Below are 17,069 nucleotides of genomic sequence, written 5' to 3' on the forward strand. Positions count from 1 at the left end.
CCAAACAAAAGAAAGAATCGGTTATATTTTTCATATGATCTCATCTCCTCTTATGAATAGACTAATTATCTTTCTAATATTCCTATTAGATAAATAATATAATAATCTAATTGGAATATATAATTATAGAATTTGATATAATTTGGATTGGTCAATCAATTGGAAGATTCCCTAAAAGAATGATACTTCTTAGAATTAGATACCAGTTCTTTTATCAATTGCAAAATCTATCTAGTTTGAACACTTTCAAAAAATTATCTTAAAAGAAATAAAAGAGGTTTTTTTAATTTGTGATGAATGTTTTTCAATTATAAGACATAGAAGCATCTTTACCAAAATTGAATATGAATTTATCATGTTCAAATAGGGTAAATGTTAAAAGAAGATTTTAATACAAAATTGGATATTAATTTATTACATCTTGATAGATTATATGTTAAAAACACATTTAAAATAAAAAAAATGCAATTAATTTTTTGACTTTCAATATAAAATTAAAATTAATTATTAAAAAACAATAGAATCATATTCCTCTATGTATGTAGCTGTTGGAATGATCTGAATCTGGTGCACCCTTTATTCAGACATTTGCAGTTGCCAAGAAACTTCTTCATCTCTCTGGGAATGGTGGCTTCTTATGAAACCAAAGCTTTCAACTTTTTCACTAAAAACATATGAAACAGTTGACCAATTACACCCTTTTTGTTTTTTTATTTCTACTAATTTTCTCTGAGAAAGTTTTCTCCATTAATTCTTTTCTAGATTATTTATTACTTTCCCATAAAGTTTCTCCATAACAGGTATCACTCCATCGTCATCATTCACTTTATTTTTAATGTTTTATTTACCAAAATTAAAGTTCCACGATCATCCTTGCATATAAACAATGTGAACTCCACCTTAGGTACAACTAGCATTTATCCCATTTTTTATATACATTCTTTCTCTTTCACCCTCTTTCAAGGCTCCACTTTTATAATTCCGTGTATATTTCTTCATCAAAGTATCAAACTTGTCTTCTATCTCTTTTTACATACTCTGCATATATCATATATTCTTCCACAATCTTCATATTAGAGGTTTTTTATTTTGTCACTGACAATGTTTTTAGTAGTTTTTTCTTGTTATTTTTCAGAATGATTTACTAACAGGTTTCTGATCCAAGGTTTAAGATGGTGTAGTTTCCTTGAATTCTCATCTGGGTTCAACCTGTTTGATGTTTTGACTGAATCAATCGAATTAGCGGCGATTGTCTGATAAAAGTCAAAAAATATTCAATTTTTTTTTCTTGTTTCTTTGGTAGCAATACCTTGATTTGAGAAACTGGGGACATGGGTTGTTGTCTAACTAAAGATTCAGAACCAGAACGCAATGGCTACAGACATGCTGCGACTGGTGGTGTGCACACCCAGAAGACTCATGAACCTTTGGTCAACCAATCAAGAGCACCTGCAAATCAACCATATCATATACCGGAAAAGCATGCTGCATCCACTGCTCAGACAGTGCCTCAGATGCCATGGAAGCCTTCTGGTCCAGCCCCCAGTCCTAAACCTGTGGCTAGTGTTAAGCAAGACACAATTCTAGGGAAGCAGTTTGAAGATGTGAAACAGTTCTACACACTTGGAAAGGAATTGGGTAGAGGGCAATTTGGGGTGACATATCTTTGCACTGAGAATTCAACTGGGATTCAATATGCCTGCAAGTCTATTTCTAAGAGGAAACTTGTGAGTAAATCTGATAAGGAGGATATAAAGAGGGAGATTCAGATTATGCAGCATTTGAGTGGGCAACCCAACATTGTTGAGTTCAAAGGGGCTTATGAGGATAGGCAATCAGTTCATGTTGTGATGGAGCTGTGTGCTGGTGGAGAGCTTTTTGATAGGATTATCGCCAAGGGGCATTACAGTGAGAGGGCTGCTGCTTCAATATGCAGACAAATTGTAAATGTAGTTCATATCTGCCATTTCATGGGTGTGATGCATAGGGATCTGAAGCCAGAGAATTTCTTGTTATCTAGTAGGGATGAAAATGCACTACTCAAGGCAACAGATTTTGGTTTATCCGTTTTCATTGAAGAAGGTAAAGTTTGATTCATTCAGTCAGTGGTCATTAGTTCGAATTCCTCCGGTATCTTAATTTTGTTGAATTCCTGTTTAACCAATAGATGGAGTCTTCGTAAGAAAATATGTTAGTTTTACTTTTAGGATTTAAATATTAATGAATAAGCTTCTAAGTTTTGGTTAAAAAATTAAACTTTCTATCTCAAAGTTTACCTTTTGATTATGCTTTTGTGGAAATGATTTTACAACTTGATGAAATTTTCAAATTAGAAATTTATCTGTATTGATTCTAGTGTTTTTCATACAACTAATAATTAGTTCTCATCCTTAAAGGGTGGGTGGGGTAGGTGGGTATCTTTACTACAAGGAACCTTTATTGTCCTTGTTAATGGTCGCCGTATTTTGTCAAAACCTGGGTTAGAAAGTTTGAGAACCATAAACTTTGCTTGACAGCACAATTTTATTAAAAGATGTAGGTTGGAATTAACTTCCATTATTTAATTTAACCAAAGGTTAGTGTCATTGTTCTTGTTCTCCATCTGTATGCAAATATGTTCCATTATTTTGTGGAGTCTCTGATATCTGGTTTGGTCTTTGGTTATGCTTTGGCTATACCCAAAATTCACAAGGATACTCAGATTTTTCATTCCAGATGTCACTGTATTTATATTTCTGAAAACATGCGACTCTTTGCTTGTCTGTTGTAATCCATCAATGTCTTTGCTAGCCTTCAAACATGGTTTGAAGGAATATAAACTCTAGTAGACAGAAAATAAATTACATTGTTCATCCTAATTATTCATCCTAATTATTCATCCTTGAAAAGCTATAAGCTGACTTGTTCCATGATCAGTCAGGAATCTAGCATTTCCATTTACTCCACACATGACACGTGTTTGAACACTGAGTAGTGATAAAATGTGAAATTGAAACTTCATTTACTCATCAATATGAAGCTGCAAATTTTAGAAAGTTGCTGATTGTTGGTAAATTTACTTCCATCATTAGCTTTGAGGTGCTTCATACATGCACGCGGTCATTAATCATTTGTAATGGCATCATTGACATGATATGCACTCTAATATCTTTGGAAACTACTTATTATCATTCAATCAGATGATTTATCAAAGTTAAATAAAATCAAGACTATCTTCCTTTTGGAATGTGTACTTACATTTTTCTGATGAATTCTTTCCAGGAAAGGTATATCGGGATATAGTTGGTAGTGCTTACTATGTTGCTCCTGAAGTTCTGCGGCGCAGATGTGGGAAAGAAATAGATATATGGAGTGCAGGAGTCATATTATATATCTTACTCAGTGGAGTCCCTCCATTTTGGGCTGGTAAATTGATAATTTGATTTTCATATATCAACTTATATTAACTTTCTATGTAAAAATGATTATGAATTATTCTTTTCGTAACAATCAAACCAATGACATTTTCCTCATTTCTATTTATAATAATCAAAACCTTTAAACAAGGAAATAAAAATATGCTGAAATGGATAGCAAGATTTTGAAGATATTTTTTCCTAATTATTGTGGAGATAGACTGTTTTTTATTCTAATAATCTTCTGTTTATAACACTCTCTCTCAAGTTTGGTAAATAAATATCAATCATTCCCAATTTGCCTACAAAACCTTGGAATTTGCCTTGAGGATACCCTTCAGTGAAAATTTCTACTATCTGAAATCTTGTAGGGACATGAGTTGTAATTACTATGCCCCTATATATCAAGATTATTGGTGATGAAGTTCTTGTATATTTCAATACTTTTAGTCCTATCATGTTTGACTGGATAATGAAAATGTTCATGGTTGACTTGTTATCACATCACAAGATAATTAAATAGGATGTCAACCTTTATTTTAAGATCAAGTATGATCTGCACTTTACAAACTTTGAGCACGAGCTCAGAATTCAACTTTTGCACTAGAATGAGATATTCTATCTTGTTTTTTCTTCTCCATCCCATTAGACTTTCTCTAAGAAAGGTATAATATCCAAATGTAAACTTTTCTGTCAGTAACAAAACCAGCATAGTTTGCAAGATCAAATAATATCTAGTCTCGTGTGTAATAAATAAACAAGTTTTCCTACCAATATTTGATACTATATTTTATTGTAAGAGTTCTCTTTGCTTCCAATTCTATTATTTTACATCCCAGCTTACTTGTTTCTTTAAGGAGGTAAAGTACATACTCGCTTTGGGTGGTGAAAGTCCTTTTTTTTTTCAATAAGCAACCTCTATTCCAAGGAAATATATTTCAAATTGAGCCACCAATCTTTTCTTTAAAGCCAATTTCTCTTTTGTATCATCTCTTGCAATAATCATGTCATCTACATAGACCAACAATAGTATAAGTTTATCTCGTCGACTTGTAAGATATGGTTTGTATCCATTTATACTATTATTTGTCTTTATCTCTAGTCCATGTGAGATATCCAGCATACTCTCTCGTGTCAAGGAAGTAACATCTTAAACATAGGATTCGATAATATTAGTGGGTGATTCAATATGCTATCAATAGGTGCTAGCATAACAACATCAGCGAACTTAACTAGGATACGGACTTAACTTGTAGACCAGAATGACTCCGATGCCAACTTAAACTATGCAAGGAAATAAAGAAATATTTTATTGATAACAATCACACCAATTATATTCTCATTATTTCTATTTGTAATAATCAAAACTTTTAAAAAAGAAAATAAAAATATACTAATGTGAATAGGAAGATTATGAAGATATTTCTTCCTAATTACTATGGAGTACTAAGAATATTTTTTATCCTAATAATTTGTTATTTACAACAATTAAAATTTGTTATTTACAACAATTAAAAGTTTAAAACATGCGTTTCTTTCATGTTTTCTGTTCCAACTTATATGTTAGACTCTTCTAATTTATTTTATCAAATATGTTCTGTAGAGTCTGAGAAGGGAATATTTGATGCCATACTGGAAGGTCACATTGACTTTGAAAGTCAACCATGGCCAAACATTTCAAACAGTGCCAAGGATCTCGTTCGTAAGATGCTTATACAGGATCCAAAGAAACGCATTACCTCTGCTCAAGTTCTTGGTATGGTGCTTTACTTTTGTGCTGTTAAATACTTTATTAAACTTTGTCCTGAACTTCTGATAGTATCTTCCTGATCACTTGGTACACTAGTGTAAGATTTATTAGAGGGGTGTATGAGCTATTGTAGTATGTACAAATAATTATAGCTAATTGTAATGCATGAAAAAACTAAACTCACTTGAAATCTTATTATATAGTTCAAAAGCTATTTCCGTTTACACATAACTGCAAGTGAACATGCTAGTCGTTAAGACTTAAGATTAGTAAGATAAGATAGATATTACATAACATGAAAACTGTATTCTCAGTATCCCAAATGTGTAAGTCCTGTTATCTTGCAGCATCTCGATTATTTTATTTATTTTTTGGATATTTGTGTTTGATAAAGAAAAAGTATATATTGAGGAATGAAGAACTCTAACAATGCTCTGTTGTAATTATTTCCTACTTCACATTACAACTGCTGCAGACTGATCACATGGGTTTAGCATCCTTGTGAATTTTTTTCTTTATTAATGAATTTTATTCTCTCTTGTAAGTGATTTGTATATTTGTATATTGTATGAATGATTAGAGCACCCATGGATTAAAGATGGAAATGCTCCAGACAAGCCAATAGACAGTGCAGTCCTTTCCAGAATGAAGCAGTTCAGAGCAATGAATAAACTAAAGAAACTTGCCCTCAAGGTATGCCATCCACAATCTACATGAAGAGAGACCAAAGTGCTCTTTAATACTTTATTTCTTGATAGCATACTAGGTGCCTCCATCTCTATGGATTGTTAAAAATTATCAAAGGTTAATTTTAACCATAGGTTCTTAAAGATGTCAGTTAAATAATAGTCACAACAACATTGAGATATGAAAATTTTCATGTTAGTGTACTTGTTGTGACTATGAACTAGACTAATATGCATGACTTTGTGGTTTGGTTTTCCATTTCAAAAAAATCACTGGATTTCAAATATTCTTTTAGGTTATTGCTGAGAATATGTCCGGAGAAGAGATCCAAGGTTTGAAGGCAATGTTTACAAATATGGACACTGACAAGAGTGGTACAATCACCTATGAAGAACTAAAGGCGGGATTGCAAAGACTTGGCTCAAAGCTTACAGAGGCTGAAGTGAAACAGCTTATGGATGCTGTAAGCTGTTCTTTTGTCATCATCTCTGTATATTTTCTTTAAGGATTTTCAAACTTATATTTCTTGGCTCAAAATTGTAGGCTGACGTAGATGGAAATGGCTCAATTGACTACATAGAATTCATCACTGCTACAATGCATAGACACAAGTTAGAAAGAGATGACCAACTCTTCAAGGCCTTCCAATATTTTGATAAAGACAACAGTGGGTAAGTTCTTCATTATCATGATTTCTTGTCCAACCAAGTCAATTTCCTTTTTGACTTTGCATTATGCCATCCATACGAACCTTTCAACTATTGAGTTCATTACAGGTATATTACAAGAGATGAACTGGAATCAGCCATGAAAGAATATGGTATGGGTGACGATGCCACAATCAAGGAAATCATATCTGAAGTTGATACTATCATCTCTGAAGTGGATACAGATAATGTAAGCTCATTTTGTATACAAGTTTCTATTCTGGTTCCATGGATAATACTAAAATGTTGTGGTTTGACAGGATGGTAGAATCAACTATGAAGAATTCTCTGCAATGATGAAGAGTGGAAACCAACAAGGCAAGCTATTCTAAAGCACACCATCTAACCAGTGAGGGTCTGGTTTCCAAGAACCCTATTGGGGAAAAGGTTTATTTATACCACTGAGAAGTACTTCCAAAAGTTGGTATTACTCATTGGCATGTAAAGCTTCTGTTTAGGATGTTTGATTTACAATGCTTCACATGACCGTTAATCAGCTTCCTGTTTCAGTTTTGGTTTCTTTTTTCTTATTTTCTCCGAGATTCTGAGTCCTCTTTGAATTTATTTGGACACTAAAGTATAAAACTCACATAGAAAAGTTGATATCTCAGTAAGATTATACCAGTTTTTGTACATGAAAGTTTACATGCTACAAGGAGAGTGGTTTAGTGGTTTATATCCATTATCTGATGACAGCCACATCAGCACTATTGGTTGGAGTTAACAAGATTATATTAGTGAATTTTTTTCGAAAAAAAGTGCAACTTTATGTGTTGGATGATCGACTTAATTTTCTCTAAAAAAAATTAAAAAATCAGTTAAAACTCAAGTTAACTAAAATTTCGTGATTTTTCTCGAAAATAGTAGCCGAATTCGTTCCGAATTAGATTCTGACAATGGCGTGCCATCTCATATTTGAAAGTGAGGTCGTGCTTGCAAAATGAGTATAACATCCGAAGTGACAATAAACTTGAAAAAAAAAAGAGAGAGTAGGCTAATAAATTCAATATAGTTTGATTCAGCGAAAAGATATAAAACAATTTTTCGAAATTTGTTCATTTCAAATTGTCAATTTAGATTTTCTTTTTCTTTTCCTTAATGCCTAGTAGTCCATTTTATGTCATTTTTTTTTTCACTTTCGTCTAATTAATTTTGATTTTATTGATTTTGTCTTACTTCTTTTAAACAAAAAGTAAATATGGGCTTTTGACTAGAACAATTGTTGTCACAATTAGGCTATCATGAATAACGAATAACAAATCCTCAATTAAAGTTGATTTATTGACTAATAAAATATATCTCGAAGAAAAATAACAAAAAGAAAGATAATACATTAACTCATTATTAAAAAATGAAACCAAATTAAAATCGTTTACAATATCTGATGAATTTATAAATAAATCATATCATTGAAAAGAGAGAGTTATCAAGTCTTTCTTTAATTAATTCATTTAATTGAAAATTCGATAGATATGAAAAAAAAAAAATCTACAATCCAACAATAAATTGGATTCCATCGTAGATATCCTTTGGTCAGACATATCATACGTTTATTGAATGACAATTTATACTATAGTAGGAAAAAAAAAATCCTTTTTTATTCTTCACTTAGATGTAAATAATGGACAGCATATGGTTATTTGGCGGATCTTTTACATGATAAAGAGGCATTGTGTCCCCAAATTCTTTTATATTTATATAATTTAATATTTTTAATATATTTTATATAATTTGATATTTTAAATTTTTTATACATGTGTATCTATATATAAAAGAACTCCTTTTTTTAATACATCTACTTTTCAATTTTATCTTTTAAATATATTTTTAAATAAAAATAAATATTTTATTAATATTATCTTTTAAGTGATTATTTTTTTAATTTAAACATTTTTTGGATTTGACTTTTCTTTTAAATTTAATCATTATTAATAAAAATTAATTACAGTAAAATTATAAAAAAATATTTGTATTTAATTTTATAATTATAATAATAACAATAATTATAATCTTATTATTTTTATTATCACAAAAAAATTAAATACAATGTTTTACTAATTTATATAAAAAATTCGAAGATTACTCTTTTGGTTGATATTTTTGTTCAAAAATATCAAGTTGGTCCTTCAGTTTTTTTAATCTGAATTTAGTCACGAATTTTAAAAAAATGATGTAATTTGATTCTTTTCGTTAAATATTTTGAGCCAGATCAAGATTTTTCATCAAAATTAAATATTGTTTGTTTTGCTGGTGTAATTAACATAATCCTAATGTAAATTTTAATGAAATTTTTTTGCTCACTTTAAGAAATTTAACGAAATGACCAAATTAATTAATTTTTAAAGAATCGAGACCAAATTGAGAAAAAAAATTAAAGAATCAACTTGACATTTTTAAAAAAAAAAATAACTAAAAGAATAATTCAACCAACATTTTGACACTCCCAAAATGAAAAAAAATGAACTAATTACCATGATAAAAAATCATGAACCAAATTAAAAGTTAACTATTAGAGGTTATAAAAGGTAATTTCAGTAATATTCCTATTACTATTTCAAGTATTATTTTAACAATAATCCAAAGTTTTAAAAGGTAATTAAAAGTATTATAAAATTTTATTCTCAATCATTTTTCTTTTAACTTGGACCAATATCAATATCTTTTCAATTTGAATCTTCGTTTTTATTTTTAGGAGTTTTGGTTTGAAGAAAATTACAAGCTGTCTTACTTGGGCTTGGTTGTATACGTGTAGCAGCCTAGCAGCCTTCATAACATTCATTTTCCATCATTTAATCAAATTCAAATTATTTAAACATTGTGTTTACTTTTTCCGTCCTAAAATAACTACATTTTTTAACATTAAAAAATGTTATAAGTAATCGGCATGCTTAATTTGTAATTAAATATTTTTTTCATAATGTGTCTTTAGTATTTGTATTTATTCACATTTATAAATACACAAACAAGGCGTTTATGTGGAGAGTAAAAATATTTTGGTAAAGCTATTTCAATAAGTAGAGTTACCAAAATAAGTTGTAATTCGTGGGAAAGTTTTTGGATAAGAATTCTTTTACTGTTATATGAAAATTTTACCAAACTAATTAAACTAATAATGTAAAGAAAAGAAAATCCTCACTTCTATTATTATGTGAACATGCTTCCACTCACTACATTTTCTTTTTCAGAAATAAATAAGAAATAAAGAGTGACAATGATGATTAAAATAAACAGTAGACAATTATGGTGTGGTGTTATTAGAAGAAATGAGAGGAATTTGAAGAATAGATGATAAAAATAGTAGTACTGACGATTACGGAAATAAAATAGAATATACAAAATGCATAATTAAAATAATATTATCCCTTATATTTATAATTAGTGGATATATCTCCTTCTATATTGTAAATAATTAACTTAAATAAAAATTGCATTTAATTAAATAGTAAAATTATTATATTATTTTAAAAAAATAGTAAAATTATTATTTTAATTTAAAAAATAATCAAATTTAAACTTGACAGTCATTTAAAAATAAAAACAATGAGATTATTATTTTAGTTTAGTTACTTAAAAAGTGAAATGAGAATAAAATTATGTATTTTAATTTAGAAAAACAGTTAGTTAAAAGGTGAAATTGAAAATAAAATTCTATATACGAACAGTAATATAGATATACAAAATATATACACTAAAATAATATTTAATATAGTTGTACTTGTTTTTCTCTTTAATAGAAAGATAAAATGTTTTCAATTTTTTTATTTTATTTTATGAGTTGACTCGTTTTATTTATCGGATGAGTCAACTGATTAAACTCATCAGGCACATATTTGTTGTCATCTTTGTGGTCTTTAACTTATAATCAGAAACTTTTAACTATTATTTTGAAAGGAAAGAAGTTAATTATAAATTTAATTGAAAATATTTTATGCTTGATTTCCCAGACTGTATGAAAAAAGCGCATGACAGGAATGAAATATAAACATTTCGATAAATTAATTAAAATTAAAATGCATTAACAAATGTGTATGTTTTTCATTAAGTCTTCCAAATTATATCACTCAACAAATTAGATATTAAAAATATAAATATCCTTTGACCTATTCTTTTTTTCTGAAAATTGAAACGATGAAAACCATACAAATCGGGCTTATTTGACTTGATTTGGAACACTGCATGGCAAGAAATTGTTCCTAAATTATTTGATAAAAATAATCATTAATTTAGTGTTTCTTATTTTCAGATCTAGATTAAGACGAAACCTACAAATATACTTTTATTTATAGAAAAATTAACTATTAACCTAAATTATTTGGTTAAAAATAATGCAACATTAGACACGTGTGAAGCACATATTATGTATGCATCCAGATTATCCAAATTATAAATGAACGTTTCATTAAAATATAAACTCTTGGTATTGATTAGAAGATATACAAATTTATCTTTTAAAATAAAATGATATAAATAAAAATTAAAAAATCATTTAAAAAATTAAAATGATCTAAATAAATAAATAATAAATTATTTAAAAAATAACACCTTTTAAAAATTAATAGTATAAAAATCATTTTCCATAAAATAACATGCTTTGAAAAAATCAATTCTTTGAAGTGCCCAAAATTCAAAGTCAAATGATACGAGAAGGTGCCATCGAACTGCAAGAGCCAATTAAGGAAAGACTTTAAGTGAAAACGATTATTCTGACAAAAATGTTAATTTCATTAACTCCCTCCATACAACACTTAGAGAATCTATTCTCTAATCCTGTTAAGAAAACTTTTATGTGCCAATTTTTCATCTTCTCTAATATCAGAGACTAATTTTTATGTTTAGGTTCACAGTTGCCAAAATTGAGTCACGAATTGAAGCAAGAAGCAGCTAAACCAGTTCAAACATTCATAAGTATAAATTGCAGAAACAATCATCTTCTGAAAACCAAAGCATCAGTTTTATTGAATTTAACATACTTATCACACATTCAAGTTCACCAACACCATCCATGAGATCCAATCATCAAAATTGGAAACCAAACTTATTGAAACACCACTCATCCAACAAAAGAAACAAACCAAACTACGAACTTCAAACCTCAAAACAATCAAAACAAAGAACCCCCACCAAGAAAAACAGTACAATACAGCAGAAAACAAGAATAATCAAAAACCATGAATCTTGATCTGGTCCTTTCTGACAAGGCCTGCCTGGACCAAGAAGTGTGAGACGTTCTTGCGCTGGTCACCTTGGAGCTGAATTATCTTGCCAAGCTCCTTGTCCTGCACCACATTGCCGTTGCAGCAGAACTCTTTCTTGAGGTCTTTCAGAATCTTCTCGTAGCTGAACTCCTTCTTCAGCCCCTGCACTGTGGTCAGACTCTTCTTTCCATTCCTCTGTTGGATCCGAATGTGCACATACTCCTTCGCTCCTGGAGCATCCGATTCTCTAGCCTCAGCAAACGGGTCGAATGGGGTGGGGACTTGGATTTCCAACTCAACCATGTACTTTTCTTGATCGAAACTTTACAACACCCAAACACAGATTGCTTCTGCATAAACACCACCAAACAATAAGTCCATGCCAATTTCACAACACAAACAGTTCTCATCCTCTGAGATCAGTCAGAAAGAAATCTGAAATAAAGATCACGAAAGCAAAAACCTAACCATACATTTAATTCCTTATCACAACATGCTATTTTTTTTTCATAAAAAACTGCATCAAAAGCTTTTCACATATATAATCCTTCTTAAATGGTAAAATCACCAACAAAAACAACAACACAGATGTTACATAAAATCTAATGTGACATAAAATCAAACGCCAGATTAATTGAATTATAGCACAAGATTAACAAAGTTTACCCCATAACATATTTATCAAACAGGGATCACGATCAACATGCACCAACCCTTAAAAAACCTAGAAAGTTGCGTACAAAACGTTCTATGATTCGAAAAAACTAAAACACAGCAACCTATTAAAGCATAATTCATCATGCAACATGTTTGAGGAACCACACAAAACCCGTTTCACACAGACAAAAACATTAAACGCAGAGATCGCAAACAGAATAAAGACCCATCAAAGAGAGAAGGAAGCAAACCTTGATCAAAGATTGATGAAAGAGAGAAGACGGTTCGAGAAACTTGAGGAACAAACTTTAACGAGAATACTATGAATGAAGAACGTGAGGGGCTTACGCGTATTTATAACAGAGCGTGGGAGAGGCGGTGCAAGTGTGTGAGGGCCACTAGTTTTTGGACGGCTGAGATTTCGTGAGGTGTACACGTGGCGGTGATTACGGTATTCTCGGCGAGGTGGGAAAAAGTAGAGTTTCGTTTGGGTAGAAGGATAAGAGAATCGTATTCTTATTCGAGATAAGAATAAGAGAAACGCGGGTGCGTACACTGAATGAAGGAGGAGCGAGTTGCATCCAAACAGATAATAGTTGAAAGAGTGGGACCCACAAATATGCAGAGAAAGATAAGAAGTATCCAGAAACGGGAAAAATTACATCATAATTTCTATTTTTTTTCTTTTTATTGGAGATTATTTGATTTTGTATAGTAATAATTACTATTCTTTAATATCAGTCTAGAATTTTGCACTATATTTTCTTTGACTAACTTTGATATTGATGTTATTATTTTTGTTGGGATCGAACAAGCTTTACAAAACCCAATTGTTCTTTTCTTTTAAATTTTGAAAATTAAAAATATAAGACGGCAATTATGAATAAAATAAAGGATTAAAAAAATACAATTTAATGTGCTAAGTTACTTTCCTAAAAGTCATTGGTTTGTTGATTCTGTGATCTGTGACCAAATGCAGTTGAGTTAGAAGAAACTGAAATCTGTTCGTTGTATATATACTCTTAATTAATTTATTCTACTTTAAGAAAAATATCTTAACAATTACGTTTAAATATATAAATATTATATTTTCATATAATATATCAATCATAAATTCATACTATAATCTTATAATATAATAATATAGTTGTTAAATAGTTATTTTATTTAGCAAAATATTAGCTTTCTTCTGATTTCATTGTTAAAGTTTAGTATTCAAATTGTTCAAACTGACTCCGTCTATTTTAATAATAATAAACGGAGTAACTAAAATATTTAACTAATATAAATTTAATAAAAATATTTCTAATAATGTTGTAGTCTTTTAAATCTACGACGGTATCTTCTAGCTAAAATCCTATATCAAGAAAAGATATAGTTCTAGGTAAAATCCTATATCATAAACACATTGTTGTTGTTTTAGTTGTGTCAAGCTGTTGTTGACTAACATTAGGGATTTAATTAAAACAAATAACTTCTCAAAATAATTATAAAAAAAATCAGTGATCCAATTATAACTACTTTTATCTTTTTACATAATTACTTTATTGACATAGAATATTATTAGTTTACTTGATCAATATTTATTAGAACCTCTTGACCACCTTTTCCTCCAAACCATTATATATATATATATATATATATATATATATATATATATATATATATATATATATATATATATATATATATATATATATATATTAAAATTTTTGAAAAAGTTTAAGTAGTTATTGATGCGTTATACACTATTATTTGGAAAAGGTTAAGCTAGAATGAATTATATATTATTCAGAAAATTTATTCTATAAATTAAATCATAAATTTTACTATAAGATATTTTGAAAATATTTTTTTAATGAATTATGTGAAACTCATTTTAAAAAAAAAAAAAATCTCAACATCTCCCTTTCTCTTTTGTTAAAATCACATGTTCCTCTTATTTCTCTCAAATTCGTTCCTTTCTCCACTTCAACCCAACCTTGATATTCATCTTCTTCATCTGAATTTTCACCCTTCTTGAAACAAGGCCAGATTTAGGATCATTGTGGAATCCTCCTCAAATCAAATCAAACGTTTTCTTTCTTAGCCAAACTTAAAACTCCAACCTTTGTCTTCTTTTCTTTTTCCATTTTCTAGTTTTGGGGTTTTGGTTCCATTTTGATCATGATTATAGCCTCATTTTGATTTATTTATATTCTTGTGTTTCGATTTCTTAGGTTAAATTGGGGTTGTGGTGCTCATATTCCTTGGGGTTTCTTCCTCATCAAGTTTAGTATACCTTTGAGGTAAAAGAAGCTAGGTTTTTCTTTTAGATTTCGAAATAAATTGCTTATCCTGGTCTTTGATTGCGTCTTGATGTGTTGGATTGATAAGTTTATTCAATTGGAGTGGTTTGTGTTATTTTTGGGTTTGGATTTTTGGTCTTTCATGTAGAAAGTAGGTGTAAAACTGTTATTCTATCTTAAGCTATAATTTCTAGCTTAAGTGGAATTTTTAGCTTAAGCGAGAATTTCTAGCTTAAGTAAGAGCAGTCTCGCCCAAGCGAGAAATATCTAACTTAAGCGAGAATGTTACAAAATTTCAATTCCTTGCTTTTAACCTATGATAGACTGAGTTAATTTTAAAAATATGATGTATGAAGTTATGCATGGATGATGATGCTATTTTGAGACTTGACTTGGCATGCTTTTGTAAAATATGTGATTGTTTTGATATTTTAAATTTGAGATGGTATGATTGATATGTGAATATGAAAATATGATTAAGGATGTACATGATTGTAAAAGTATTGTTGTGAAACTGTGATAATAATGAGTTTGTGAATATATAAATGAGTATTGTATGTGTTTGACGTAATTCCATGGGTCTCACAGAGAGATTTTATGGTAGTGTTAATTTAGTGTATGCATTGGATTATGGATTCAAGTAAGGTGACATCCTGAAACTCTAATGATCATTCACACTCAAATAGAGTAGAATGGTTCATCTGGTGAGAGTAGTAGGAGGTCCTAGCCTAAGGCAGGATAATGACCTTAGATTATCATGGATTAACCTTGTGTGGTAGGATGAAATCCATTGACAATGGTTCTGCAGAGAAGTAAAAGCCACCACAAGTGCAAGTCTCTAGTGATTTTGATTCCAAATGTGTGTATCCAGATAATCGAGTTTAGTATCTGTGCAGTTATGTGAATTAATTGTAGTTGCCCATGTATGAATTATAATTGAGATTATTTAAATGGTCTTAGGACAACTCTTTTGTAAACTAATTTACCTTTGCACTTTTTGATCTTGTGTTGTGTTTTTCTTTTGCGATGATCACCATTCTGGTGAGAGCAAATGAAGATGCAGGCTTAAGAGAAGTTCTGGGGGATGAAAAATTTGTAGTTAGAGTTGTGAATTTGCAACAAATGTATGAGTAGTTGTATTTGGTGTTGTTGTACAAATAATATACTTTTATAATATAAACTCTTAAAGGTTATATTAATATATTTTTTATTTCATTAATCTGCCTTTACTATTATTGTAAAATGTCTTATTTTATTAATTTTCTATTAGTAAAAGGAGATATTACAAATTAAGTTACTTACACAATGCAATTTACATAGGAATATCAAATTGTTGCGTTATGTTTCTTCAAACAGACTTATTAACTACTAATATAAATTACATCTTTCATACAAATAAAGGTAAGGTGGTAATTTTTTTTTTTTGTTTATTTTAAAATTTTTATGAATGAATTACATAAATAATTATGATTTTCTTAAATATAATTTTAAATTTTTACATGTATGTATGTATGTTTTTTTTATTATAAAAATAATTCTTAAATATAATTTCAAATTTTAAATTATACATGTGTATTTTTTTATTATAAATAATTAATTTACTATAAAAAATAGTTAAATTTAAATAAATATTTATTTAAAAATATAGAATGATAATATAATTATTATAGTTTAGAAAATACTTAAATTTACATTAACGATAACTTAAATAATAAAATTATTGAAATAATTATTTTAATTTAAAAATATAATTATTTGAAAAAAAATTAAAAAAATTAACTACGATCTTAAGATAATATTTTTAATTTAAAAGATAATATTAAAAAAACAGTGAAAAGGTAAAATTAAAAAAATAAATAAAAATAAAAAAGTAAAATATAAAATAGAGTAGACCAAAAGATAAAATCTCTTTAATGATATAGATACACAAAATTACATAAACAAATAATTTCATCAATTAACTTAATTAAGACAATACAATATTTAAAAATATAATTATTTGAAAAAAAAAATTAAAAAAATTAACTACGATCTTAAGATAATTATTTTAATTTAAAAGATAATATTAAAAAAACAGTGAAAAGGTAAAATTAAAAAAAATAAAAATAAAAAAGTAAAATATAAAATAGAGTAGACCAAAAGATAAAATCTCTTTAATGATATAGATACACAAAATTACATAAACAAATAATTTCATCAATTAACTTAATTAAGACAATACAATATTTTATCTTATTAGGTACATAGAATACAAAATAAAATCTTCAAAATTTTGTCTATCATTACATCCTCTTAAGATATTCATAAAATTGAAAAAATTCAATATTTTTGTTCTTAACTATTTTCATATATTTAAAGAATAAGTACATTCATAAAAGGAAAAAAATGAA

General features: G+C 28.6%; 1 protein-coding gene and 1 pseudogene across 1 annotated transcript; one reads left to right on the plus strand and one right to left on the minus strand.

Annotated features, from left to right (window-relative positions):
* The first annotated feature begins 888 nt into the window (after window positions 1–888).
* On the plus strand, window positions 889–6,942 carry LOC114187866 (annotated as a pseudogene).
* Window positions 6,943–11,468: 4,526 nt separating this feature from the next.
* LOC114186528 (protein translation factor SUI1 homolog 2-like) lies at window positions 11,469–12,866 on the minus strand. Its single transcript, XM_028074453.1, has 2 exons — window positions 12,643–12,866; window positions 11,469–12,084 (listed from the first exon to the last, which is right to left on the minus strand). Exon 2 carries the CDS (start codon window positions 12,035–12,037, stop codon window positions 11,699–11,701), a length of 339 nt encoding a protein of 112 aa, XP_027930254.1. The 5' UTR covers window positions 12,038–12,084; window positions 12,643–12,866; the 3' UTR covers window positions 11,469–11,698.
* Window positions 12,867–17,069: the final 4,203 nt, after the last annotated feature.

This window comes from Vigna unguiculata, chromosome 6 (assembly GCF_004118075.2).
Source record: "Vigna unguiculata cultivar IT97K-499-35 chromosome 6, ASM411807v1, whole genome shotgun sequence".
Taxonomy (NCBI): Eukaryota; Viridiplantae; Streptophyta; class Magnoliopsida; order Fabales; family Fabaceae; genus Vigna; species Vigna unguiculata.

Excerpts from the sequence above, each read along its gene's own strand:
- LOC114186528 (XM_028074453.1), bottom strand. The coding sequence starts at position 12,037 with ATGGTTGAGTTGGAAATCCAAGTCCCCACCCCATTCGACCCGTTTGCT.